Consider the following 25,842-nt stretch of genomic DNA (forward strand, 5'->3'; position numbering starts at 1 on the left):
TGTACATTGCCAGTATCTTTAAGCTGATCTGTGCAGTGGATGAACTGGAAACCTAACCACAAAGGGAGAGGTAGAAAAGAGGAATATCTTGTATAAATATTTCTCTGCCAATCCAGTTTCATAAGCCATACTTCCTGCAATGTGATGGGACACAGTTGAAGGCTTAATTGATTCCTGATAACTGCTAACATTCTTTATTCCTTACATTATGTATAGTCCAAGAGGTTTACATCTAAAAAAACAGGAAAGTCAAACTAGTGTACCAACAAGCTGAGATTCATGGTGTGTGCAGAACAAAACCTTCTGTGGCACTGAACAGAAGCATGATGTGTGGCAGCTGGGAGACTGTGGGAAAGGTTTCCCCATGGGGACACAGGGACATCCCCTGCTCTGCTGCACTTCTGCCTGGAGCTGCCTCAGCCTGCCAGGAGGACTGGGTTTATACCGGTGATTATTGTAATAATGCACTTACAGAAAATTTTCAGGACTTTAATAGTTTATCCACCATTACCTCTCACCCAGACTCCACAACAAAATGAGACTAACAGGACAGTTCTCTCCTGGCACAGCAGTGTTGCCCTGGAGCTGTGAGCTGACTGCAGCAAAAAATGCCTGTGAAACTCGGTGGGAGTTGGGGAAGACACACACGGATAAAGTGATGATGTTGCCTGAATATTTTTTAGAAAAAAAAATTGAAGGGAATCAGTCAGAGTGGGGTGCTGACCAGCCAGATGTGGGTTGTGTCGAGAACATCTTTTGAGAGCCTTTGCTGGAGAGCAAATCACACCATGGAGGTGACTCAGCTCCCACCAAACCTGTCCAAAACACCGGGAGAACGAAGGTCTGGGGTGCGAAGGGGAAACTGCTGCTCCTGTCCCTCAGCATCCCCTGCTTCTCTCAGCATCCCCTCCTTCTGTCAGCATCCCCTCCTGTCCCTCAGCATCTCCCCCTTCTCTCAGCATCCCCTCCTTCTCTCAGCATCCCCTCCTTCTCTCAGCATCTCCTTCTCTCAGCATCCCCTCCTTCTCTCAGCATCCCCTCCTTCTCTCAGCATCTCCTTCTCTCAGCATCCCCTCCTTCTCTCAGCATCCCCTCCTTCTCTCAGCATCCCCTTCTCTCAGCATCCCCTCCTTCTCTCTCTCAGCATCCCCTCCTGTCCCTCAGCATCTCCCCCTTCTCTCAGCATCCCCTCCTTCTCTCAGCACCCCCTCCTTCTCTCTCTGAGCATCCTCCCCGCTGGCAGGGCGGGGGCTGCGGCTCCTCCCGCCGCGCTCCTCCCGGCCCGGCCCCGCCCGCCGGCGCTGAGCGGGGAGCGGCAGCGGCTCGGGGACACGGCGGGGAGCTCGGGGACGGCGGGGACAGCGGTGACGGGCGGCGGGATGCGGCGCTGGGCGCTGCTGGCCGCGCTGGTGGCCGCGCTGAGCGCACCGCTGTGTGCCCGGCGGAGGGCGGCCAGCCTGGGCGAGATGCTGCGGGAGGTGGAGGCGCTGATGGAGGACACGCAGCACAAGCTGCGCAACGCCGTGCAGGAGGTGAGGGGAGCCAGGGGGGTGGCCTCTTTTCTCCCGTATCCCCCCCTGCTCGGAGCATCCCGGGCTGGGCAGGGGACGGTCCGGCTGCAGCCCCGAGTGAGGAGGGGGCGGTGCGGGGCCGGGGCAGGAGGGCAGGGAAGAGTTGCGGGATTGTCTTTGTGCGGCGGGAGCTGAAAGCGCGCCAGGGCATCCCAAACCGGGATTTTCGGTCCTGAAAATGCGTGGAGAAGCAGCTTTGCTTGTGGTGTGATTGCCTGTCTCGATCCCAAATCGCTGCCCCAGGATCGCACAGGAGCCCTTTCAAAGGCAGGAATTGAGAGCAGACCCAAAGCTGTTGCCTCGTATGGCTGTCAAAACACCTTGTCCCTGCCCTCCCCTTTCTGTGCGCTTTTTATTGCCCTGCCTGTTAAGAGTCTTCCTTTCAAGTTCTCTTTTCCTCTCATTTGAAACTACTTAGTCTACAAAAACCTTTAACTGACAACCTGCTGGAGAACAGACCTGGGTTTGCTATAGGTTTGTTATAATTAGATAATTTCTGAACTTTTGCTGTCATCTGCATCATCTGCATGTTTGCTGAAATCTCCCTCTGTTACCCACTTCATTTAGACTGCAAACACATTGGGACAAACCATTCTTTACAATGCTGCCAAGAGGGTGAAGGATGCAATCAGAATTTCTGCCTTTTTTACTCTACAATTCTGGATTGAGGAATGGTCTGTGTGCAGCACAAAGTGTGAATTGTTTGAGCAGAGTCTTAGGAGATAAATGGTTTGTGCTTAGAAAGATTTGCAGCTGTTATTTAAGATAAACAGACACACCAAAAGGAGAGGTTTTGTCGTGGGAAAAATCCTGTTGTTCATCCTGGTTGAACTTGTGGCCTCCCAGCTCTTTTACAGTGGCTGCAAATAAAAGGACATGATTTACTCTTGCTTGTTTACAGGATTCACACCCTTCTGCATCCCACAGAGACAGCAGGAACTGAAATAAGAGAATTAAATCCTGGATATCTGTAGGGCTGCCTGTGTTGACTTCAAGGGGCTTTTGTTTCTTTTTTGAGTCTCTTTTGTGACATTCTTGCTAATTTTCAGTTGTTTGGTTTAGTTTTATTTTTTTAATTTGGCAGATGGAGGCTGAAGAGGAAGGGGCAAAAAAGCTGTCAGAAGTGAGCTTTGAAGACTTGCCTCCCAACTACCATAACGAGTCCAACACAGAAACCAGAGTGGGCAACAGAACTGTTCAGACTCATCAAGAAATTGATAAGGTATGGGAAAATTTGTATACGGTGAGCTCTCCATTCTTACACACCTTTTCTGCAAAAAAAAGCCCCCCAGTTTTACATGTTTATTCACAAAATAAATTGTGATGATGGTAGTTACTTTGGGGTTTGATTGTATCTTCTGTGCTTGCCTAGTTAAGGATACCTGCCAGGAAGGGTTAGTGTGAAATAACAATTTATTTTGGAGAAAGGGCCTGCTAAAAATAGGACACAGCTACAGCTATTACATGGGGAATGAAAACCCCACCATCTCCTGCTCAGTTGGCTTCTTTACAGTGTTATTTTAAATAGACAAGGAGGCAGCTCTGTCATCTACTTTCCCCCTCAGATTAGGGTTTATTAAGAGTGACAGCAAAATGGGAAAAAAGAGGGGGTGGGAGTGGGTTAATTATTGCAGGATGTAGGACTGAGAGTAATAAAGGGTTAATAAAAACTATAGTTTGATGTTTGGTTCTTTTCCTGTATCAGGTTACAGATAATAAAACGGGATCAACAGTTTTTTCTGAGACAGTTATTACGTCCATAAGAGATGGAGAAAGCAAAAGGAATCATGTAAGTGAGCACACTTCTTTCCTTTTGAAAATCAAACAAATACTTTGGGTTCCTAGGTCGGAAGATTGTGACAGAGTTCACCTAACAAAATTCTGCAATGTTTTGAAACACACAAAACCACTGGGCTAAGCAGTGAAAAATGTTTGTGTTTTTAAAGTAGTTTAACTTAGGAATATTATGACTTGGAAACAGAGTTTCAATGCTGTGGTTAATTGATGTTTGAATATTCAATTTGTTTGTCAAATGTAAATATTAAATACCAAGGATAGTTATACAACCCTTTTCAGTGGGTGTGGGTAAGTCCTTAGTATAACAGTGACCTTGTCTTCCATTAAAAAAAAAATGCTTTATAGATTTTAACAGCTGAAAATAACCCCAAATCACTGATTTATGAGGAATCTTTGGAACAACATATGGCTCTATTTGCTTTTCAGCCTAACACAGTGATGGACAACTAGTTATGAAATGTCACTTTGAGGAGAAGGGAGAAAGATGGGACAATAAATTCTCCTCCCCTCAAAATATGGTTATTTAAGGACTCTCAAAGGAGTTTAAAAGATCAAGAATATTCTTTACTGGAGTCTTGCAAGCAGAGGCACATTTGCTAGACATCAGCAGTCACATGAGAAATTCAGCACATACCATTACTTTAAAAAATGGATTTTCTTTGGTTATAGTCTTACCAAAGTGGATTCTTTCCTGTGCTCTCACTAAGACTGGGCTTGCCAGGTTTCCTCTGATAGCTGGCTTCATCTGGCATAGTTTGTGGTATGATTTACTTCAACATGCCCTGGCTTTTTTTTAGAGTAGCTTACCTCCAGTTCTTTCACAGAAGCAGCTCTGTAACTACTTTATAAGTATAATTATGGAAATTATTTTATAAATATAATTATGGAAAAATGATGTCAGTAGTTCCGATTTTTAATGGGCACAGAACCCAAAATTAGTGCCTCTTTTCTAAAGTTTTCCCTCTTGCAGCTTATGTTTTTATACTGTTATTTAAGTTTGGAAATGGCAAGTAGCAAAATATAGCACACACAAGCAACTTTACTGTTTTGGATTTTTTTTAGTATTTGGCAAAGCTTGTAGCTGAAATGAAAACTCAAGGTATAGAATAGATTCTATTCAAAACTATGTAACTATTCTAAACTACAGCTGACTCTATCCAAAGTGTTAACCTCCTACACAGTGCTTTTTAATAATGAAATTATGTGCAATGAAGGCAATCCAAATGGGTTTTTTTCCAAGCAAACGGGATCATCATCTTCAAACCCAGTGTACAAAGGCAAACTTTATAACCTTCTTAGCACTGCAACACAACACTTAGTGGTGTTTCATAAAGTATTTGGCTTGCCTGTGGTGTCTAATCATTTTTCACAGCTGTAGAAATTATTTCTAAATTAACTTTCTCCAGGGTTCATACAAAGTTCCTTATAAGCTTCATATATCAAGGTACAGCTGCATTTTCCATATGGGGAGTTTGCCTCACTGACCGAGCCAGTGCTGCATCCAGAACTCTCTCTCACTGCTCCTGGTGCTCCAGCTGAAGGATTTGAGGGCTGAATAGAGATTTTTGTCATGTTTTGTGGTGGCAGCCTTCGTGCAGCTCTGAAGCAAGAGCAGCCAGGGCTGGTCCCGTCCACCCCTCGTCCCTTAAGCCCCTTAAGCCCCATTGTTCACCAACACCCCCTGCAGCAGCTGCTGCCACAGAGCTGCAGTTGTCAGTGCTTATTTCCTCCCTCACACTCATTCTGAGCTTTCAGCATGCCCATGGTACAAGGGTGGGGTTTTTTATCTTTTTTTCTTGTCAGAGCCAGGATTAAACATTCGGGAGACAGATTTTGGTTTTCGGACTCAGATGTTTACTCAGATCTGTAGTACAGTCTCACAAGTTGTGAGTTCTAGCTAACGAAGTAGAAAGTGTCTCTGTCTCTATCTCTTTCCAAGGTCTTTTAAGCACAAACTGTCCAATTATGAAATGACAGCTAAAGTTTTTAACTTTTAACCCAATAACCAACCACCCTTGGCTTGCAATGTGGATTTTTCCACCCAATTACACCCAAACCCATGAAGAAGAAGGTGAAAAAGAAAGACTACCGTATGCCCTAAATCCTCCGTGTTGCTTTATATATATTACTATATTCTAAAACCTTAACTCTAAGTTTTCCACTATGAAATATTACACACTTCTGTTCAAACTCCACACCCATAATCCCAGTGCTGTCACTCAATTTTGGAAGCCTTTTCCATGGCCTCAGATGTTTTCTTGGGGGTCAGTGCCTGTCAGCACAGAAAGCCTAAAACTCTCAGCTCTCAGGGTTCCAGCATACAAACACCTTATTTAGAGGCTGCCAGCTTAGAGGAAAAGCAGCCCACAGATGTACTTGGCCCTTGTTTAAGGAGAGTGTGAAATTGATGTGACTGAGAGATGCCAAACAGGAGCACATCTGAGAATGCTTGCAAGCTTTAAATATTAAGGAGGAATATGAATCACTTCTGCTATTACAAGGGTGAAGAAATGTTGTGGGAGTAATGCAATTAAGAATTGGAAGGTTTGGGTTGCAGCAAGGAAAAAAGTGGTGCTGTGGAGAGATCTGTGAAGTGGAAGAAAAATTTTGTCTAAATTAAAAGGCACTGTTGCTTAGATCTGCAAACTTAAGGTAGAAGTGTTGGGAAATGAGTTGCAGACTTTGCACTAGGCCCTTAGGTCATTTTTATGTACACAAATTTTCACACCTGGAGTTTTGTGTGACACTGTGACGTGTCCCTGTCACTCTCCAGGCCACAGATTTCACAGAACAGCAGGTGGTGGGAGAGTGATTCCACTGGTTTCACAGGCTCAGTTTATAGGCTTACCTTATAAAAGTTAAGGATTCCCACAGCTCCTGCACTTTATGTGCAAATTTGGGTGGTAAAAAGAATTTTTCCAAGCACCTTCACAAACCACCTGCTCTGAAATTTAAACTCTGTGTAATTTGTTACTGCAGTAATTTGTGATTACTGGAACCCTACATCTCCTCAGTTTACATTTATTTTCTCTGCTGAGTTATAAGCCTCTGAAATCACTGAAAGTTTTTCATGTGACATCTTTGGGCTTTGAGAGATGATACAAAAGCTTCACAAGAAGGCAAAGATGTGTCTGCATTGCAATAATAAATCCACTTCTTGGCTGGAATGAGAAATCCAGCACTGGAGAAGCAGCTTTGTAGAAAAGAGGTTGTGCCTGCATTTTAGATCACAGTACTTGTCCTGCTGAAGCAGGAACCAATACACACACAAATAGTGCACAGAAATAAATCTTTGTAAGCATGTACACATACATAAAGTGCAGATACACGAGGGAAAATCCTCCACACACAGACTTTTCCTTCCAGGCTGTTTCCTCCTGGCTCTGCATCCCAGCAGCATTCTCCTCAGGCTGCTCTCTGCTGCTGATGGTGATGCCTTGGGAAGGCTGACCTGAAACAGAGACTGGGCAGAGCTGGAGAATAAAGTAGGGATTTATTGAAAGGCCTTTAGGATACACCTTGGGCAGGACAGGAGCCTGGCCAGAGCTACACCCAAGGTGGACCCAAAATGGTCACAAAATGGACAAACAGTCACGAGATCTCATACTTTTATAAGTTTTGGTCCATTTGCATATTGGGGTTTAATTGTCCAATTCCAGCTCCAGGTTTTGAGGTCCCATCCTTCTTGTTCCTCCCTCCAGCCCACCCTTGTTTGTGCTTTTGGGTCTGAAAGTTGTTCTTGTTCTTCAGCAGGAAAAGGATTTGTTTTGTCTCCCTGCTCTGTGAAGAGAACTTACTAACAGTTAATATGAAGCTCAGAACTGCACCCCTGGGCAGCACAGAATGTGAAATACATGAAAGCTAAAACTTAAGGCATCACCGTCTCCTGTGACAGTGCTTTTGTGGCTGTGGGTGTTTTGAATCCCCAGAAGGGCAGTGTTGGGCTCATTGCCATTTCTGGCAGTGCAGCCCAGTTCCTCAGAGGTGCTGCATTACTGGGAGGTCCTGTGGGCATTCCTGGGCTCACATTCCCTTTCTCAGGTCTCACTGAGGGCTGGCTGTCACCCCTGTAGGTGTCAGGCTTCAGTCCAGCACTCTTGTGTCTTTATAGGGGCCAAACACAGGCAAGAGGGAGCTGGATGAGCATAAAATCTGTGGAAGGCTTGGCATCCATTTGTTCCTGGATTTAAGGCTCAAATACTCTGTAATTTACTTCTCCAGGGAGCATTGGGTGGCTTGCAAATTAACAGAGTATTTTCAGTTGAAAGTTCAAGCACAGAGCACAGCAAAGATAACAGCATTTCTCATTATCCTGTGAAAATCACAATCTTTTCTAGCCTGTTGGCTAGACCTGTGTCAGTTGTGACACATTAGGCTAACCAAGGGAAAGCAAGGGTGAAAAATAAAAGGAAGCAAAATTGGTACCGTTAAGGTTTGCTACAAAAAGAGTTAATTTCATTCCTTCTCACTTCCATTCAGAGCAGTATTTTACTCTTTCTTCTATTATAAGCTCTCCTAATTCAAAGGTAGTGTACCTGAGCTTTTTTTCCTTGTCTCTAGTAATATGATAAATAATATTTTTAAAAAAGCAATGCCTCTTTTTAGCTAGGTTGTTTTTGTGTTTGTTTGGTTTTTTTCCAAAATTTTAATAGAAATGTATCTGTTAGCTTCCAATTCTCATTTTTGAAAAAGATTTTTAATGATGCTGGTGTCTAGGGAGGGTGAACCAGGGAACTGGAACAACAGAATGCATATCTCATTTCACTTTGGCTCTGTGGAACAGGCTCCTTTCTTTTGCTTGCACATGGTGGTGGAGGCTGTTAAGGGCAGGGCTGTGCCTTCCCTTTGGTTACACAGCCCAGGTCAAAGTAACTCTGTGAAACAGCCTTTACAAGCTGACCTGGCAGGTTCTGCTTTCTCTGTACAGACAGAACAGATGGCACTCCTTTTAAAACAGCCTCATTTCAATCTTTTCTCAGCCTTTCTCTTTACTCTAGGAATAAAGTGCTAAAAAGAAAGAAAACAGTTTTCCATTTCCCACTTTCCTAGAGAAAAAACAGTGGTTTAAATGGTTAAGCTGCAGCTCTTCAGGCTCCCACTTTCTCTGCTGGTATCCGGAACTGCCAAAGTAAGCGCTTGGTTCCTGTTTGGGCACCGTGTGTGTGATGTCACCAAACCTGTTCTCAGCCACAGGTTCTGGAGCTGCTCACTTTGAGGCTCACACTTCTCCAGGGAGAGGAGTTCCTACCAGTGCTCTATAGGAAGGAAGCTTTGGAAATTTGAGAAGGAAGAATCAATGGAGTGGAAATTGCAATTTTTCCATCAGCAGCACTGCAGGAGAGGAGTCAGTGGCAGAAATCTGAAAATGCAGCATCTTGGTGTTGGCTTCTGCTGCCTTATGTCTCAGGGAGGACACTTGTTTTGGGCAGTCTGTATTTGGGTCCAATTCCTTTGTTGCTTTTTTTCACAGAACCTTTATTCCCTGATGACATGCACTCAGCTGCCTTAAACTATCAATAGACACAGTAAGTGCATTCCTGGGTTGAAATCCAGGTCTGTGTCCAGCCAAAAAAAATCACATAATATCTAAATCTGGTAGGTTTTGTATATTTAATAATTCAATTCCCTGGTATTCTAGGTTTGCTAAGTTTTCTCTTAGCTGTCCAGCCTGCTCTGCTCCATTAATCACTGGACTAGTGCAGTTCTTTTCTGCACAACACACACCCTTTAGGTAATCCTTGGTGGAGGAGCAGATAAGGCAAACTGTGCTTGTTTTAGAGAGCCATGGCTCCTCAGACAGGCATGGTTAGACATTCATAACCAATTCTTAATGTTTTACTGAACCTCCTTTTTTTTTGTTCCCTTTTTAGTTTTGGTCTTGGCAATGTAGAATATGAAGCTTTGGGGCAAGTGTGAGTAGCTCATGAGGACAAGTAGCCAGTGTTTGTTGGAGTAGAAAATGATGCAGAGAAGGGTGCAAAGGGAAAGAGGCTTTAGATAAAGATGAGAAGGATTGTTCAATTGGCATTCTGAGTTGCTTTTATCAATCTGGAGTGTTTTCAGGCTGTGCATCTTGTTGTAGAGAGGGACTTAATCTTGTATGAAAAATGTGATGGACTGTGTGCATGTCTCTGAGACTTCATAGATAACTCCACAAGTAGCAAATGCTCCTTAGTGATGCAAAAGCTATTAAGAGATTTAATTTAGGTCATGGATGACAGGATGACCTTATTGTCAGTCACAGTGTATCTAAACCCAGTGGTTTTGACTGATGTTCACTGGGCTACAGCCAAAAAAATCTGAATGTTATCCCCAGTGGGTGGAAAGACCTGCCAGAAGGAGTTTGAAATACAAGTGTCAAGTCTGATCCTGTACAAAGGAACTTCTCTGAGGAGGAAGGTGGGAAATCCCTGCAATTACCTGACACACTCCTCAGTGTGCACATCTTAGTTTGCTGGGCTGGTTTTCTCTCTGAGAAGGCTGTGTGGGCAGTTTTGGGTGCACAGAGGGCAGCAGGAGTGCACAGTCTGCACAGGCACCAGGGGCTTGTGTAACCTGCAGGGCTGCAGCAGCCACACTCAGCTGTGACCCTGAGCACTGGGAGCAGCTGCTGGACCTATTCAGGGGCAGGAGAAACAAGGTGCCTTTTGCTGAGAGGTGAGGCAAGCCAGGCAGGTGTTCTGGCTGAAAACACAACCAGCCACATCAGAGAACACAGATCAGTGTCTTTTTTTTCTTTTTTTTTTTTTTTTTTTCTTTTTTTTCTTCTTTCTCTTAAATGGTGGCTTAGATTTCCAGGCAAAAGGGTTACTCCTAATTAAGGGTATCAAATCCTGCTCTTGTTTGTATCAGTGTGAATATGAAGTAGTTCAGATAACTTCAGTAAATCTACTTGGTTAGTAATGAAAAAAAGTACTTAAGGAGTGATTAGGATTCCTCTCATATTTCCTGTTAGTCTAGCTTAGTTTAGGTTGTGTTTTGTTTTGTTATTTGGATTTTTTTTTCTGTCGAGTTAGGGAAACAAAATTATGTAGTACTAATAGATATTCCAGAAGTCTTTGTTAGCAATTCCAGTCAATGCCTGTATTTAGAATTGTTTAGCAATTTGCCAGATCCTCATGTGCTGTAATGTGGCATTTCTATTCCAGCTAAACCCCAAAGAAAAAGAATATTCTTATCAAGTTGGCTGAAGAGGCCACCTCACTGTTTTTCTCTATCTGGATTATTACCCTTTGAGTAGCTAAATACTGAAGAGAGAAAGCTTTTCTTGTGACAAATTTCTGCTCAACAAAACAGAGCTACTGCTGTGATACAGTGACAGTGCCTAGAATTGATTCAATGCTCTGGGCATTGATGCCTTGGGAAGGCTGACCTGGAACAGAGACTGGGCAGAGCCAGAGAATAAAGTAGGGATTTATTGAAAGATCTCCAGGATACATTTGGGGCAGGACAGGACCTGACCAAGGCTACACCCAAGGTAGATCCAAAATGGTCACAAAATGGACAAATGGTCATGAAGTCTTTTTTATAAGTTTTGGTCCATTTGCATATTGGGGTTTAATTGTCCAATTCCAGCTTCAGGTTGTGAGGTCCCATCCTTCTTGTTCCTCCCTCCAGCCCACCCTTGTTTGTGCTTTTGGGGCTGAAAGTTGTCCTTGGTCTTCAGCAGGAAAAGGATTTGTTTTGTGTCCCTGCTCTGTGAAGAGCTGACTGACACTTAATATGAGGCTCAGAACTGCACCCCTGGGCAGCACAGAATGTGAAATACATGAAAGCTAAAACTTAAGGCATCAGCACATGGTTGGTGGGAGCAGATTGGTGAAGCAGAGAGTTCTCCTGAAGGGTACAGAACTCTCTCTTCAGCCAGTGCCTCCCCAGTGTCCATGTACCACTTCTGAAGCTCTCAGAATTCTTGTTGGCTGTGGGAATAAAGCCCTGCCTTGCCTGAAGTTTTCCATTTGCAGGGAGGAGTGAAGCTTCCTGCTTCTCCCTTACATGCATGCTGGTTGCCACAACTCTTGGGCCAACAAGCCCTGGGAAGGGAGCACTGCAGGTCAGAGGGAGGGGATTTGCCTTTCCCATGGGTTAGGTTCAGTTTTCCCACTCATAACACACTGAGTTTGGGGATCCAAGGCTGTGCAGTGGTATTTTATAGATCATGCCCATGTTGTAGGGGGCTATAAAAACAAATCAGGAATGATTTTACTTTCTGCCTCTCCTAGATCAACCTGTTTATTCTAAGAGAATGTTTTGGGGTTTTTTTGTCTTCTCTTTAAGGTAACATCCATTCAGGAGAGCGAATCTTTTATGTGGGCTGGTGGCAATTCCATGATCTAGTGACATCTGTTAAGAGATCATAGTATGGATTTTCTTTATTAAAGGTTCATCAGCAGTGTTTCTTTCCTTTTGCCATACACATGCAGCAAATTAATCATGAGAGGAAAAGCTTTAAGGCAAATGAGAATTTTTTTCCACTGGTTTTGATTATATGACTCAATTCATTGGCTCCAGCAGCTGTTTATTTGAGGTTTTAGCTGAAACCATGTTATCTAATTAAGCAGCAAGCCTTAGCTGGAAGGGTAACAACAGTAGCTAAGGCTTTAGGAAATACAGGCTACAGCACTGGTGTAGCAGTGATATTTTGTCTTTATGTCTTTTATTTTCCTCTATTATAATCTTGGAAAGGTTGAGATAGACACAGAGGATGCAGATAAGTGGGTTAAAGCTGGTTACATTTATGTTGACACAGGTAAGGTGGCAGAATGTGCTGTGGCTGGGAGGTTGGCCCAATAACACATCATTCCATATATGATGAGCCTAAGTCTTATCTAACCTTTGCTTGGACTTGAGGAGGGTTAGGTTCTACAAAATCTGTAGAATGATACTCGTTTTATGCCAGTGAGTAGGAGGAGAGAGGAGGGATGTGATCAGTGGTTGCTCAGCTTGCTGTGCATTTGTGTAGAGTCAGGAAAAGGTGTGAGGTGCCACCAGTCCAGCTTGGTGGTGGTTGGCACTATGATCAAGCTAAACCATGGAAATTGAAGGGAAGTGGTGAATTGAAGTTGTTTCTGTTTAGTTCTGTTTCATCAAAAGTTTGGCAAACGTAAGAAAGAAAGAAAAAAAGCTCTGTAGAATGGTGGTTTGAAACACAATGCCTTGGGAAATGCATTCCTGTGTCAGCTGAGTGAGCCTCAACATTGCCCTTCCTCCCGTGGGATTCACAAGGAGCAATTTGGCTTCTCCTGTGGAGTGAGTGTCTGCCTGGCCTGTGAGGGGCTGAGTCACTGACAGCACTGAGGGACACCACACTGGTGGCTGCATCAGCTGCCAGCTCGTGGCTCTTCACCTCTGCAGCTGACACAGAGAGCCCCCTCACCTGTCCTACCTGTGCTCATCCTCACCTTCACAGCAAGTCCCCTTCTCCCTTCCAGGCAGTAATTAATGTATTATAGTACAGCATGACCGTGCTAAAGGCACACGGGGTGAGGTGGGAATTCTGTGTTTGTTTACTCATTATTCTGTCTGGAAATGACTCAGAGCCTGCTCATAAATTGATATCACATGAGGAATCCCTCAAACCTCTTCCCTTAGAAAGTCCAGGGGGAGCAGCAGTATCTTAGGGCATGCAGGGAGTTTGACATCATGCTGTCAGGCAAAGGGGAACCATAATGGGTTTTTTTTTCCCTGGGTCCAAGATATCTTACAGCTGTCAGCAAGGGAAAGTTTTGGTCCCCTGGTAGGTGTTTGTCTTGGACATCATACATGGTGGAAATCTGCAATACATTCATATTCTTATGTCCCTTTTGGAAGGACAAAAAGAATGTGCTGAAGACCCTTCTTCATTTCTTCTTCATTTGTGTTTGTTTGGGAAATGGGGCAAATATTCATGAATAGTCATCATCTCATGTTGTTGATATCCTCTAGGCACATGATTTCAGATGGAAAATTAAATTAAGGGAAGAATAAAATAAAAGAGGCTCTTTTGTAATCCCAACAAATGCCCCAAAGAGGAGGTCTTGATAAAGCTTCAAAAAGTCAACACCTATGACCCAAATGCCTGTTCCATCCTTAGGCAGACATGGATCTCATGTTCTCAAAATCCTCAAGTGCTGGAGATGATTTATCTGTTGCTGTAATTCAAACCCCTTCTTCTTCCATCTACAGCTCATGGAAAATGAACTGTTCAATTTCTTCTATAGTAAAAGCAATCTTACACTGTCAGCTCTGCCATGGGCAAAATCCATTGCATGTGGATCCTTAGCAATGTCCTTCTGTTCCAGTATTATTATCTTTGGCTGGCACCTTAAACAGAATTAATAAGTCTGTTGAAACCCTAGACTACCAAAAAAAGTATGTTATATCAGAACAAAGCCCATAAGATTCAGAGTTTGAAATCAGTTCAGTGAGGGATGGGGCACAGGTCAACATCTTCCTCTCAGTGTGCTACTCTTAATTCAGTGATGAAAATTAGCCAGCAGCCATTAAGTACAGAAATTTTGTTTTCAAAGGCTTTTCTTTTCACCCAGCTGTTTCACATCCTACTCTGCCTTGTTTTGCTTTTACAAATTTGCAAAACTGACATAGTTCAGTAGTGAATCACAGAAACTTTGTGGCTGCCAATTGACAAGAGCAGCCTGCAATAAAACTCGGCTCCTGGGGAACATCACAGCCTCAAAGCTGTGTCTCTGTGTGATCTGATCACTGCTGCTCACAAATCCTGGCACTTCAGAGCTTTGTGGCACAGCCCTGCAGTGGCTCCACAGCTGCTGCTGGAGCTCAGGACATTTGGAATAAAACCCAGGATCTCTCAGACCACGAGTGTTTAGACACATCTCCTGGTTGTCAGAGACCATCAACAACCAGCTTGTTCTCCCATCAGCAACCCAAAAGGTTGTTCTCCCATCAACAGATTCACAGGTAGATGCATTTCTCTGTTAGGACCATTAATTTCAAACTCATTAGGAAAACTTTGTATATAAACATGCATCAGTATTTTGACCTCATTTTATATATATATATATATTATATATATATATATATATATGCATAGTCACAGTCCTTTTCTCCTTTCCTACTTAGATAGCTCGTAGTTTCCAGACTAAATTAATTACATGTCAGATATATAATTTATGGGGGTTTTCTATTAAATTAGAACAGTTCTTCTCATATGCCCACTTTGACACCATTGCAGAATAGATTGAAATGAGCTCTGTGTTTCCTACATGGGAGCATTTGCAGAAGTTGTAGTCCTGCTTCTGCAGAGTGACCTGCTATTAAATTATTGCAAGCCATACAGAGAGATTTTGACCAAGAGTGAGAAGAGCATGATCTGAGAGAGCACCTACGCACCATTTTTTTCATTATTCTGAGCTATTTGCCAGGAATTTTTTTTGGTTTTGTTTCTTTGGGTTTTTTTGGGTGTAGTTTCTTCTTTCATTGGAGTCTGTTCTTGAAGTGATGGATGATATTTTAATTATTTCCTCTTTTGACACTGAGCATTAACTGCACAAGGGTCTGATCAGTGACAGGATCCCTGTTTGTGTGGTGGGAATGAGCAGGTGGTGTAGAAAGGGATTCAGTTCTTACACTGGTGCTGAGCAGTTTATTGGGGGTCACAGCCTGCCTCAATAATTCCCTTTTTGGCAGCATGTTAAGGCTAACATAGCTGTGCTGCTTTGGGTACCTAAAGCCAAGCTCAAGTGCCTTCAGGCCACCTTCAGTTGTGTCATGTAGACATATTTTGCCTCCATTTATATTGTGTCATGTGGAGAACCAGAAATAAAGCTTTTCCAAATAAAATGTTTCTGGGAAGAGGGGGAGAAGGAGTCGGATGAGATTAGCTCCATGGAGAAGCTCAAGACAAAGCCAGGGGACTTGTGTTTTGTTGTTTATTAGTTTGGAGCTCAGCAGTCACATTCCTGTTGGACAGCCACCCAAGGAGCTGGCTTTCCCCACAGCACTGGGATGTGACCCCCTACACAGCTTGCAGCTCATGTCTGCTCTTTTTAGAGATTTTTTAATTTTTTTTTTAACAGAAGTTCCTAATTTTACGAGTGCTGTGTGCTTGGCAGGACAGCAGTGAGAGGTTTGCACTGCTGGAAAGTATTACAGAGCTTTTGAGGTATTTCAGGGCAAGTTAATTCATATCTCATTAAAGACAAATGCATTATGCGCCCTGTCTAGACAACTGAGAGATTAGGAACTGGAATGCTACTGCATTTCAAATTAATGTAGTAGGTTCCATAAAACAATATTCCATTCTGTGTAATTCTGCCTTTTTTTTAAATACATGTAGGATATAAAACAGGTTTTATGCTTCTTTTTTTTCCTTACTACTCAGCAGTTTTTGCCATCTGCTGCAGAAATGGAAAGCAGCCCTGCGTGAAACAACTTGCAGAAATTGAAACAAAACCTAGAAGGGGATTTAACTCTTAAAAGGACTCATTGCTGAGGGATGCCTGTTCCAGTGTGAGCATGGCACTGCAGCCATGGCTGGAACTGTTGTTGTCTCAGGGCTGCAACTGGCTGAGCTCTGGCTCTGCTTGGGAAGGATCTGTAGCTGTGGTTTATGGAGGTTGACACTGGATTTCACCTGAGTTACAGGTTTTTGAAAAGGGAATTGCTTCATATGAGGAGTTTTTAATAAACATGTAAAGAGGCTTTTGTTCAGAGAAGCTTTTGGAGCACAGTTATCCTGAAATACAGTGAGAGGTGCTCCCATGCATTTCTAAGGTTATTACTAAAACTCATTTGCTAATTGTCACACCAATCGCTTTAGTGGCTTTGTTTCCTGTGTTTCTGCTGTTTCTGCTGGCAAAACTTCCTCACCTCTCCAAAAGCACTGATTTTTGCCTCTATACTTCATGGCTTGGGAACCTGAAATGCACAGAGGGTTAGTAATGAATGCTTTGGAAGGGCTGTTTTGGCTTTCCAGCTGTGCAGAATACAGTCCTGCCTCTCACTTCAGCTCCTTCAGAAGTTTGTAGGCACAAACTTTACCTGGATCACAATAAGCCAGCAAATTTGTACGTAGATTACACAAGGAGGGGGAAGGGATTCTCCTGCTTGAACCTCACTGTTCTCATGGCAGAGAACCACAGGAAAGTTGTATATTAAGTCATGTCAGTGCCTTCCTCTGCTTTCTTGGGTTCTAAACTAAAGAGTAAAGATCCCAGGAGAGAAAGTCTAACTCAAGACAGTCCCTGACAAATACTGGCTGAAGATATGAGTAGTGAAGAGAATGCCTCTGAGAATGTAGAGGCAGGGTGAGTGTGAGTGGGGAGAGGGAATGGATAAATCAAATGCCAGTTGTGAATTTAAAATCAACAGGTCCCTTTTGAAGGTTAGACATTATCAGAATATGTTTTAGTCTCCAATTAGGATTTTAATTCAGGCTTAAAGGGGAAAAGATCAGAGCAAAATGAGTTATTTCAGTGCATACTGAAATATCATCAGCAAAACAGAGTAGTAAAAGTACTGCCACAGCGAGGTACAGAAACACTTATATTATTGGCTTTTCACAGATATTAAGATGAATACTATGTGTATAATGTTAGGATAACTTTGCTGTATGAATATAGTTTTTATTTCTGCTATTAACAAAACTTAGAAATAATAGTAGGATAGATATATAGTTATGCTTATAATTGAACTATGTGCTTAGTTGAGATAACATCAAGTGAACATACAGTGAGGATCCTGCTCCTGACATGTTAACTATCAGCACCTGCCATCTGTAAAAAGTACAGACCAAAGCCCAAACTAGAGGTAATAATAAAGGAGGACCAAAACCACAACCAAGAAACATGCATGCTCTACAAAGCAGAGAAGAGCCATGCAAAATAGTTCCTGGAATATGTAAACTACTTTGTAAAAACATATAAATACATGTAATAGTCTGTGAATATCAACAGGTTGATAAAATGAAAAAAGTATTTAAGGAGTATCTCTGAAGGGGATATGTGCTCTTAGCTGAATGCCAAGCACCCAAGCATTTAACCCTTTCCTTTAGCTCTGTCTCCTATTGTCTCTTTATTAAATCTTTTAAATTTTACCAAAAAAGTAAACCTTGTTTTTCACAGTGGGATGGGAGCACCCCAGCAGGGTGGGATGGGAGCACCCCAGCAGGGTGGGATGGGATGGGATGGGATGGGTGCACTCCAGCAGGGTGGGATGGACCATCCCAGCAGGATGGGGTGGGTGCACTCCAGCAGATTTGGGATTCAGCAGCCAGCACAGAGCTGCCTGCAATCCCTGCCAGGCCCAGGGGATGCTGTGGGCTGCAGGCTGGCACATCACACTGAAAGAAAACTCTTTTCCTTTATGCCTTTCCACGTGTGTGCAAAAGCCTGAGGGGAAGTGCTTGTGTCAAAGCTTGTCTCACCAGCTGTGACCTGCACAGTCCGGCCCCAGCTGTTCCAGTGTCTGGGAGCTGCCACGTTCAGCTGTCACCTGAACATCACTCACTGGTTTATTTGCAAATAAAATGGACACTAACCATTCTTTGGGGAAGCAATAATCTTTGACATAATCTACCAGAGACAAGAAATCCAAAGTTTCTTCCAGCAGCAGTTGTTTCAGCAGACTTAGGAACCTTCTCCACGATTTTAATTTTTTTGTTGGGTGGGTTTTTGTGGGGATTTTTTTTTTTCCCCCGTTGATTTTGGAACAGGTCCTAATGCCCAAATAGCTTCCAGGAGCTGCAGGATGCTTGCTGCAGAGCACAATATTATAATAAGAGTCCACAGGATGCTGAGTGTGTTCTTGCAGTACATGGCATGGGATTCTCCATCCTGGCCTCTGCTGTTGATGGGTCCCAGTGCACCCATCAATAATCAGGCAATGCTGCTTTCACTCTGTGTTACTCTTCAGCACTTCCTAACAGGCTGTTCCTTTGCCTCAGCATTAACTGGTGTAACATCAAAATGGATTTCAGAGAGGTGTACATCATTATCAGCATGGCAAATTCTGTAACTTACCTGCTCAGCTTGTGTGCTCTGCTGCACATCAGAAGCCAGCACTCCCTCTCCTCAGTTTACCCAGTTGCTCCTGCAATGACAAAATATTCTGAGAAGTAATTTAGTTTGCACAGTTCCAGGGAAAAAATGGATTGTTCAGAGTCTGTTGCAGCTGATGAAGGTGTTCAGGTTTGCTCCTTGTCCAGCAACTGTTCTATCTAAAGGTAGCTGAGTTGGAAAAGGTCTGTTGCTTGATTAAATAAGGAAAAGTAAATAATAATAATAAAAATATACAGTTACACATCTGCATGTAAACTCTTCTGAGTTCTGCATTAACTGTGGGTGTCTGGGTGAGGTAAATTGGTGGCACACAATTTCACAGAGCACATAGGAAAGGAACCCTGTGCCATGCCAGGAAAGAAAACCACACAGAGTTTTTTTTTTCCCCTGACTGGAAATCCTCATAAAACTGAACGTCTGCACTGGTAGGACACAATTCAGTAAGAGGAAAAGTTTTTTTGGTTTGGGACTCATTAATTCAGGAGAAAGCAGCAACTGGAGAACTGCAACTTGGGTGTTAGGTGGTTTTAGAGCTAGAGAGAGAGTTATTCCATGAGCTTAAAAACAGTCATGGGAAGATTTCTCCTTTGTGGAGAAGGACATTTGGAAAACCTGACTACAGCAAGGCCTGGCTGCTTGCCTGAAAGGGGATGGAACAGGAATGAAACAGTATAGTCTGTTCTGGGTATGGTTTATACAGGGGGTTCATAAAAGCAGCTGACAAAGCTACAAACAGAAAGTTGGCCCAGGAGAGCATAGCTGCTGAAGAGAAGTGGCTGGAGCCACAAAACCTCCAACACATTGCATAACAACATTTGGATGTTTGGATTTTGAGCCACCTGATTGTGTAGAAACAGAAAAGCAAAAAAGAAAAAAAAAAAAGAAGAAAAATAGAAGTAGAACACACACAGTACTGGGATAATGAAGTTGAAAAACATTGTGATAATTTATAGCAGCCTAGGCCTGGTGATACTAATTCCTTAAAACAGCTGAAATTACTTCTTCTGAATTACAAACACACAACCTGAATGTCGAGTTGTGGGGTTGAAAAGAGTCAGGCCCCAGCCTGTGCTGAGCTTCTGTTTTGTGTTTGTGTTCTGGGTATTCAGACTGCTTGGGAACATCCCAGGTGGCCAGGAGGGGTAACTAAGGCAAGGCAGGTTCCTGCAGAGCAGCCTTGCCTCACACAGGGCAAGAACCCCCCAAAAGGCTGGATCTGCACAAGAGCTGAAGAAAATGAGAAGCTTAGTGGGAATTTTCAATAGAGGTTGCACAGATGATCTGCTCCAGCAAGTGAGATTAGTGCTTACTTCAGAGAATTCAGGGATTTTTATGTAATCCCTTTCCTTTTCCTTTTTTTCCCTTTTTCCTTCCCACTAACAATGGTATAAACCAGTGCTGGAGTGACTCAGAACAGTGCTATGGTTTATTCTTCTGTTGACTACATTGTTTCCAGCCTGGAGGGGAAAAAAAAAATTACATTATAGAGAAGAGAGTTAATCACACAAATGTTGAGAGGTAACCATTAGATGGGAAAACACTCCTCTCCCTGTGAACCAGACATGAGGGTGCACAAGTGCATCACTCTCAGTGTTCTCCTCAGAAAGTGAAGCCACCCAGCAATTTAAGGCCAGAGGTTTTGGATGAGCCAGGGAGAGGGCACTGGTCTGTTACCCAACTGTGGCTGTACAAAGAACCCCAGCAAGCTTTTTGTCTTTGCTCCCAAATAAGAAGTATAATCAATGAAGAGCTTCTTCATTGATTATGCTTCTTATAATCCATAATTCATGCCTCTTTGAATGAGGCATGAATTTTGGCAAATCACACTTTCATCCTTTCCCCCAGGAGTGTATCATTGATGAAGACTGTGAAGCTGGGAAATATTGCCAGTTCTCCACCTTGGAATACAAATGCCAGCTCTGCAAGCCCCAGCACACAGTAAGTCCTGACTGAGATGGGATTTCATATGATCTTTAGAAACTCAGCAAGTTATTGTTGCTAATATCAGCAGGTCAAAATTGAGGGAAAAGAAGCTACAAAGCTTTCTGCATGAGGGTAAAAAAATTTTCATGTTAGCGTGGAGTAATTAAAAACCAAGGTTGGGATGGCCCAACACCCACCCCTCTCCACACGTTTTCTTTGCAGCTCTCAACAGAGCACTTGAAGGATAAAGAAAGTAAGACCAGGATCCTAATTTTCTCCTTAATTAGCAGCTCTTAGTAGTGCCAGTGTAGTCCTGCTCCTTGCCCTGTGTTAAGCACTGCCTGTGGGATCCACTGGAATAGAAATGCATTTTGTGTGGCTGCCCAGACAGGGCTTTGCACAGGCAGGAAAAAGCTGCTGAAAGGCTGACCTGCCACAACTCTTGGGTATTATTAATTGAACTGCCTCAAAAAGGAAACAAAGTGACACACATGGCTTTTATTAGGTTGCTTTCTTAGGCATGTGTAGTGGAAATACTGGGGCAATCGTCAGACAAAGCAACCTTTAGCTAGAGATTTGCATTTCTGATTTGCAAAGAGATTTTTTTTTCAGAGAGATTTTTTTCAAAGATTCTTGGTTACCAATGAGGTCTGGTTCTTATTACAACTAAAAAACAGATTTTAGTAGGACATTTTTGGTTGTGTTTTTTTTTTTTTTTTTTGGTTTGCTCTTTGAAAACAATTATTCTGAACAAATTGTGAATTCCTGACTGCATTTGACAATGGAAAAAAAATCAGTAACATTCTCCATTGATGATGTTTAGCTTATTAATTTTTGTTTCCCTTGATTGCAGAAGAGAGGGCCCCATGGAGAGCTTAGAGCAGCATTTCAGTACCTAAAGAAAGTACCTTTAGTACCTAAAGGGGCTGCAAGAGAGCTGGAGAGGGACATTTTGCAAGTGCATGTAGTGACAGGATAAGGGGGAATGGCTTTAAATTGAAAGAGGGTGAGGTTAGATTGGATATTGGGAAAGAATTTTTCCCTGGGAGGGTGGGCAGGCCCTGGCACAGTGTGGCTGCCCCTGTATCCCTGGAAGTGTGCAAGGCAGGGTTGGATGGAGGGCTGCCACTCTGCTGTGGAGGTTCCTGTCTGTCAATAGTTCCATGTGTGCTCCAGTTGAGAACTTGGGCAGTGGGAATATGAGATCTATTTAAAGTGCATGTTGTCTTCAGGCCCAGGGCCCAATTGTGAGTGTATCTGTGTGTTCTAACCCTCAGTGAGGGCTGCAGTGGCAGCTCCCTGAGCAGCCTTTTCCCTTGGCAGCCCTGCTCTCGGGACGTGGAGTGCTGTGGGGAGCAGCTCTGCGTGTGGGGCCAGTGCAGGAGATCCACCTCCCGGGGGGAGAATGGCACCATCTGTGAGAACCAGCACGACTGCAGCCCTGGCACCTGCTGTGCCTTCCACAAAGGTACTCCGGGCTCCATCCCATCCACTGCAGCCTGCAGGAGCCTTGGGGTGGGGCTCTTTCTAGCCCAGGGGGGTTGGAACCCTGGGACCTGAGAGCTTTAGGCTTCCTGTGCTGACAGGCACTGACCCCCAAGAAAACACTACATTTGACCTAAAGCCATGGAAGAGGCTTCCAAAATTGAATGATAGCACTGGAATTATGGGTGTGGAGGTTGAATAGAAGTGTGTGATATCACATGGTGGAAAACTTAGAATTTAAGATTTTAGTGTATAGTGATATAAATAGGGCAATATGGAGGATTTGCAGCATTGGCTAGGTGGTTCTTCTTCTTTCACCTTCTTCCTCATGGGTTTGGGTGGTGTATTGTAATTGAGTGAAAAAATCCACATTGCAAACCAAGGGTGGTTGGTTATTGAGTTAAAACTAAAAATAATTTAAGTGTCATTTCATAATTGGGCACTTTGTTCTTAAAAGGCCTTGGAAAGAGTTAGAGACAGAGCCGTTTTGTGCTTTGTTAGCTAGAACTCACAACTCTCATGAGACTGTACTATAGATAAGAGTTAATAAACATCTGAGTCCAAATATGAAAACTTCATCTCCCAAGCATTTAATCCCTGACAGAAGAAAAAAGATAAAAACCCCACACAGGGGAAGTGGTTAAATCTCTACAGAACCAGCAGGTTGCTCTCCCTCAGCCTGTGGAATGCACTGGGTTAACTCCATTAGAAAACTTGGATAGAATTAGGAGTGAGAAACAGCCTGATGGGCTGCACACTGCTGAAAGCAAAGCCTGTTGCACACTAGAGATGAGACCAGCAGCAGAAGCACAAAAATGTGCATTTCTAAGGGGGAGAGTCTTAGGCATTTAAAAATAGCCGAGCTCTATGTCAAGTTTACACACAATAGAGCAAAAATGAGAGAATTAAAAATTTGCAGAAGAAATTAATTAATATATATATAACAATAGGTAAGAACATTGATGAATATCAATAGAATACTCTTACTAGAACATAAAATAGTGCTATTGATTAATAACAATCAATTTTTATTCTCTATGGCTGTCTGCTTTTGCAGGGCTTTAGAGTTTTGCAGGTTTGGCCTAACCTCAAGGCCTTTCTCCATCACCAGAGTATTGCAAATAGTTGTCCTAATAAAGAAGTGTGTTTTTTATATAAAAGTGTAGTAAACTGTGGAGGATGTGCTGCTCAGCATATATAATGTTTTGAAATTGAGAACTACATGATAGGTCATGTACATTCAAGTATGTGTATATGCAGACACACATAGATGTCTCTTTTGACCAAATCTGGTTTAAAAACTTAGATTTGGAATTCTCATATTTTATCCTGCCATATGAGGTGACTGAAGACAAGAGGAGGAAGGGAGGTTCAATAGGAACATCTGGAAGAACTGAATTTCAGACTGAGACTGGGAGTTACTGACATGAGGAGACCCAAAGGACACAGCCTTCTTAAATAATTTCTTACACAGGCTGAAATTCAGCCCTGTGTAGAAACGAGGGTGCCAAGCCCCAGATGCCATCAGACAGCTTTGCCCACAGCAGAATTGATAAAATAAATTAAATGTCTGAGTTGTAGCTCTTGAAACCTCTTTAGTTTCTGAACAATTGCTCTGTATTTGCAGCCTCTGCAAAGGAATAGGAAAAATAACAGTTTAAGATAGAGAGGTTTGTCTCTATTCAGATTTGAAACCATTAATGCTACTCATTGCAAAGGATTGCCTATAATGTTAGTTTTCTTGGGATTAGAAGAGTTCGGAATCTCCAAGGGATGGAACTGTGCTGCACTGCCTTGACAGCAGTCTCTGAGTCAAGCTGATCTTGCTCATTAAGGATGAACTTCAAATGTCTTACTCCCACCTAGTGGAAAAAACGTGGTTATGGCTCCCTACCATGTAAAGGGACATAAAAAGAAACCGAGCCTGACTTTTTATATCTTGCATGCAGAATTTAACATGGGCTCACCCCAGTTCAGCAGACAGCTAAGGGCTTCTCCTAAAATGCCTTTCCTTTGGCCTGCAGAGCTCCTGTTTCCTGTGTGCACACCCTTGCCTGAGGAAGGTGAGCCCTGCCATGATCCTTCCAACAGACTCCTCAACCTGATCACCTGGGACCTGGAGCCCGATGGAGTGCTGGAGCAGTGCCCCTGTGCCAGCGGCTTGAGCTGCCAGCCCCGGAGGTGAGAACCAAAGCTGCCAAACAGGCTGCTTGGGATTTTTGAGGGGTCTGTTTCTGTGGTAAATAGCTACAGAACTTATAGGTTCTGCCTCCCTAGAAAAGGTTTTGACAGCTTTTCTCATCAGTAGAATTAAAACATTCTTCTTTGTCCCATACAGATGTGTCTGAGTTTGGCAACACACTAATCCAGTGTGAATTAAGTGTGTGAATTAATGATTAATTAATTACTGCTTTTTAATCAGTAAGTGCTACCAGCTGTTGAGATGCATCATTGCAATGCCATTTTCTGCATACAGTCCCTGTCCACTAACTCTCTATGTGAGACTGGGCTTCCGTCAGGTTTTTGCTTGCTTTAGAATTTAAGATATGTTAAAGGAATTTTAATACAAACATTTCATAGGTTGTACTTTTAGTATTTCTTTAAAAGGAGTTATTTGCATCATCAGCAGTTTCATTGGCAGAAAGTGAGGTCGTTCCAGTTTTGCTCAAAGCATTTTTAGAAAATCTATGTTTTCTATGAAATAAATTCTCCAAGTTTGCTCCTACGCTACCAGCATCATGTTAAGTTCCAACAAGACATCATAGCTGGGATACAGATGCAGATTATTATTTCTTTTTTCTGTGTCCAACTCCTTCTACATTTTTTTCATGCTTGAAAAGGAATTGGGTAACGTTTTGTTTCATAAGTGTCATCTAAGGAAGCAAGCAGAGCTGATCCCATCCTTTCAGCAACAAAATTTTTGTTAATGTGCCATTAACCTCAGGAGAGGTCTGTCAGCAAATGTCAGGTTTAGTAAGAACAGCAATGTTTAGGATGAGGATACAGAAACACAGAAATTAATTAGGGTGTGAATGTAGCGGAACTGTCCAGAATTTTCTATCTGAGTTTGAAGATTCAAATAACGTTTATTTCCTGTTTTTTGGAGGGCCACTGCTCTCTTGTTTACCAGGATCAAACATTCTGTGCTCTTAGGACCTCTATATGTGGAAATCATATTTGTGACTGTCCAGTTGTCAAGCATGTGAGAATCAGGTGCTTGTGAAGTTAGCTAGGGCAGACCCACTGTGCATTTAACATCTTTTCATGTGGGGAGGGAATGGAGAATTTCATAAACAGCAGAAGAACACAAAATGATGTACTGTATTACCAGATGTGCCTTTTCCCAACAGCCACAGCACTACATCCGTGTGTCAGCTGTCTGCCAATGAAACCCAGCACACTGAAAAAGAAGATCCCTTGATCATGGATGAGATGCCCTTTCTCAGCTTGATCCCCCAAGATCTCCTCTCTGATTATGAGGAAAGCAGTGTCATTCAGGAAGTGCGTAGAGAATTAGAAAGTCTGGAGGACCAAGCAGGTCTGAAGCTTGAGCCTGACTCAGCTCAGGAGCTGGTTTTGGGAGATGAAATCTGAAGCCCAAGCACCAGTTTAGTTAGTTGTTTTGATTTTTTGTTTGTTTGTTTGTTTGTTTAGTGTCTTGCTTATATGAACCCTGAACACGCACTGCTGGATAGAAGTGCAATAAACAAGGTTTTCAAGGAGCATCCTTCTCTGTGCACCAAACCTGCATGTCCCAGCTACTGTGGAGTTCTTTCAGTCCCTGGGCCAAACCTTCTGCCAAATGGGAGCCATAGGAGTGCTCTTCTGGATTTGTACTTTCCCCTTGTATGTTGGAAATAAACTTCTTAGTACTTGTATTCATTAAAAAATACACACAAGCATAAATAGTGACCTTTGAGTATAGATGTTCAAAGTTGTTTTATTCCTCTAGGGCAAGAACTATCTACTCTGACACTGCTGCAGTCATAGATTTTAAGGAATTTTTAGAAGAATTTTAACTTTTTTTCTTTAGAATTAGTTTGTGTTTT

At 42.9% G+C, this 25,842-nt stretch overlaps 1 protein-coding gene across 1 annotated transcript; it reads left to right on the forward strand.

The window, feature by feature from the left end:
- Positions 1-1,379: 1,379 nt before the first annotated feature.
- On the forward strand, positions 1,380-25,712 carry DKK3 (dickkopf WNT signaling pathway inhibitor 3; the record flags this gene model as incomplete). Its single annotated transcript, XM_083863675.1, has 7 exons — positions 1,380-1,532; positions 2,656-2,793; positions 3,277-3,360; positions 20,231-20,323; positions 21,632-21,776; positions 23,818-23,974; positions 25,144-25,712. The coding sequence occupies 7 exons, from the start codon at positions 1,380-1,382 to the stop codon at positions 25,385-25,387; spliced, it is 1,014 nt and encodes a 337-aa protein (XP_083719801.1). The 3' UTR covers positions 25,388-25,712.
- Positions 25,713-25,842: the final 130 nt, after the last annotated feature.

This window comes from Zosterops lateralis, assembly GCF_965231275.1.
Source record: "Zosterops lateralis genome assembly, chromosome: 6".
NCBI lineage: Eukaryota > Metazoa > Chordata > Aves > Passeriformes > Zosteropidae > Zosterops > Zosterops lateralis.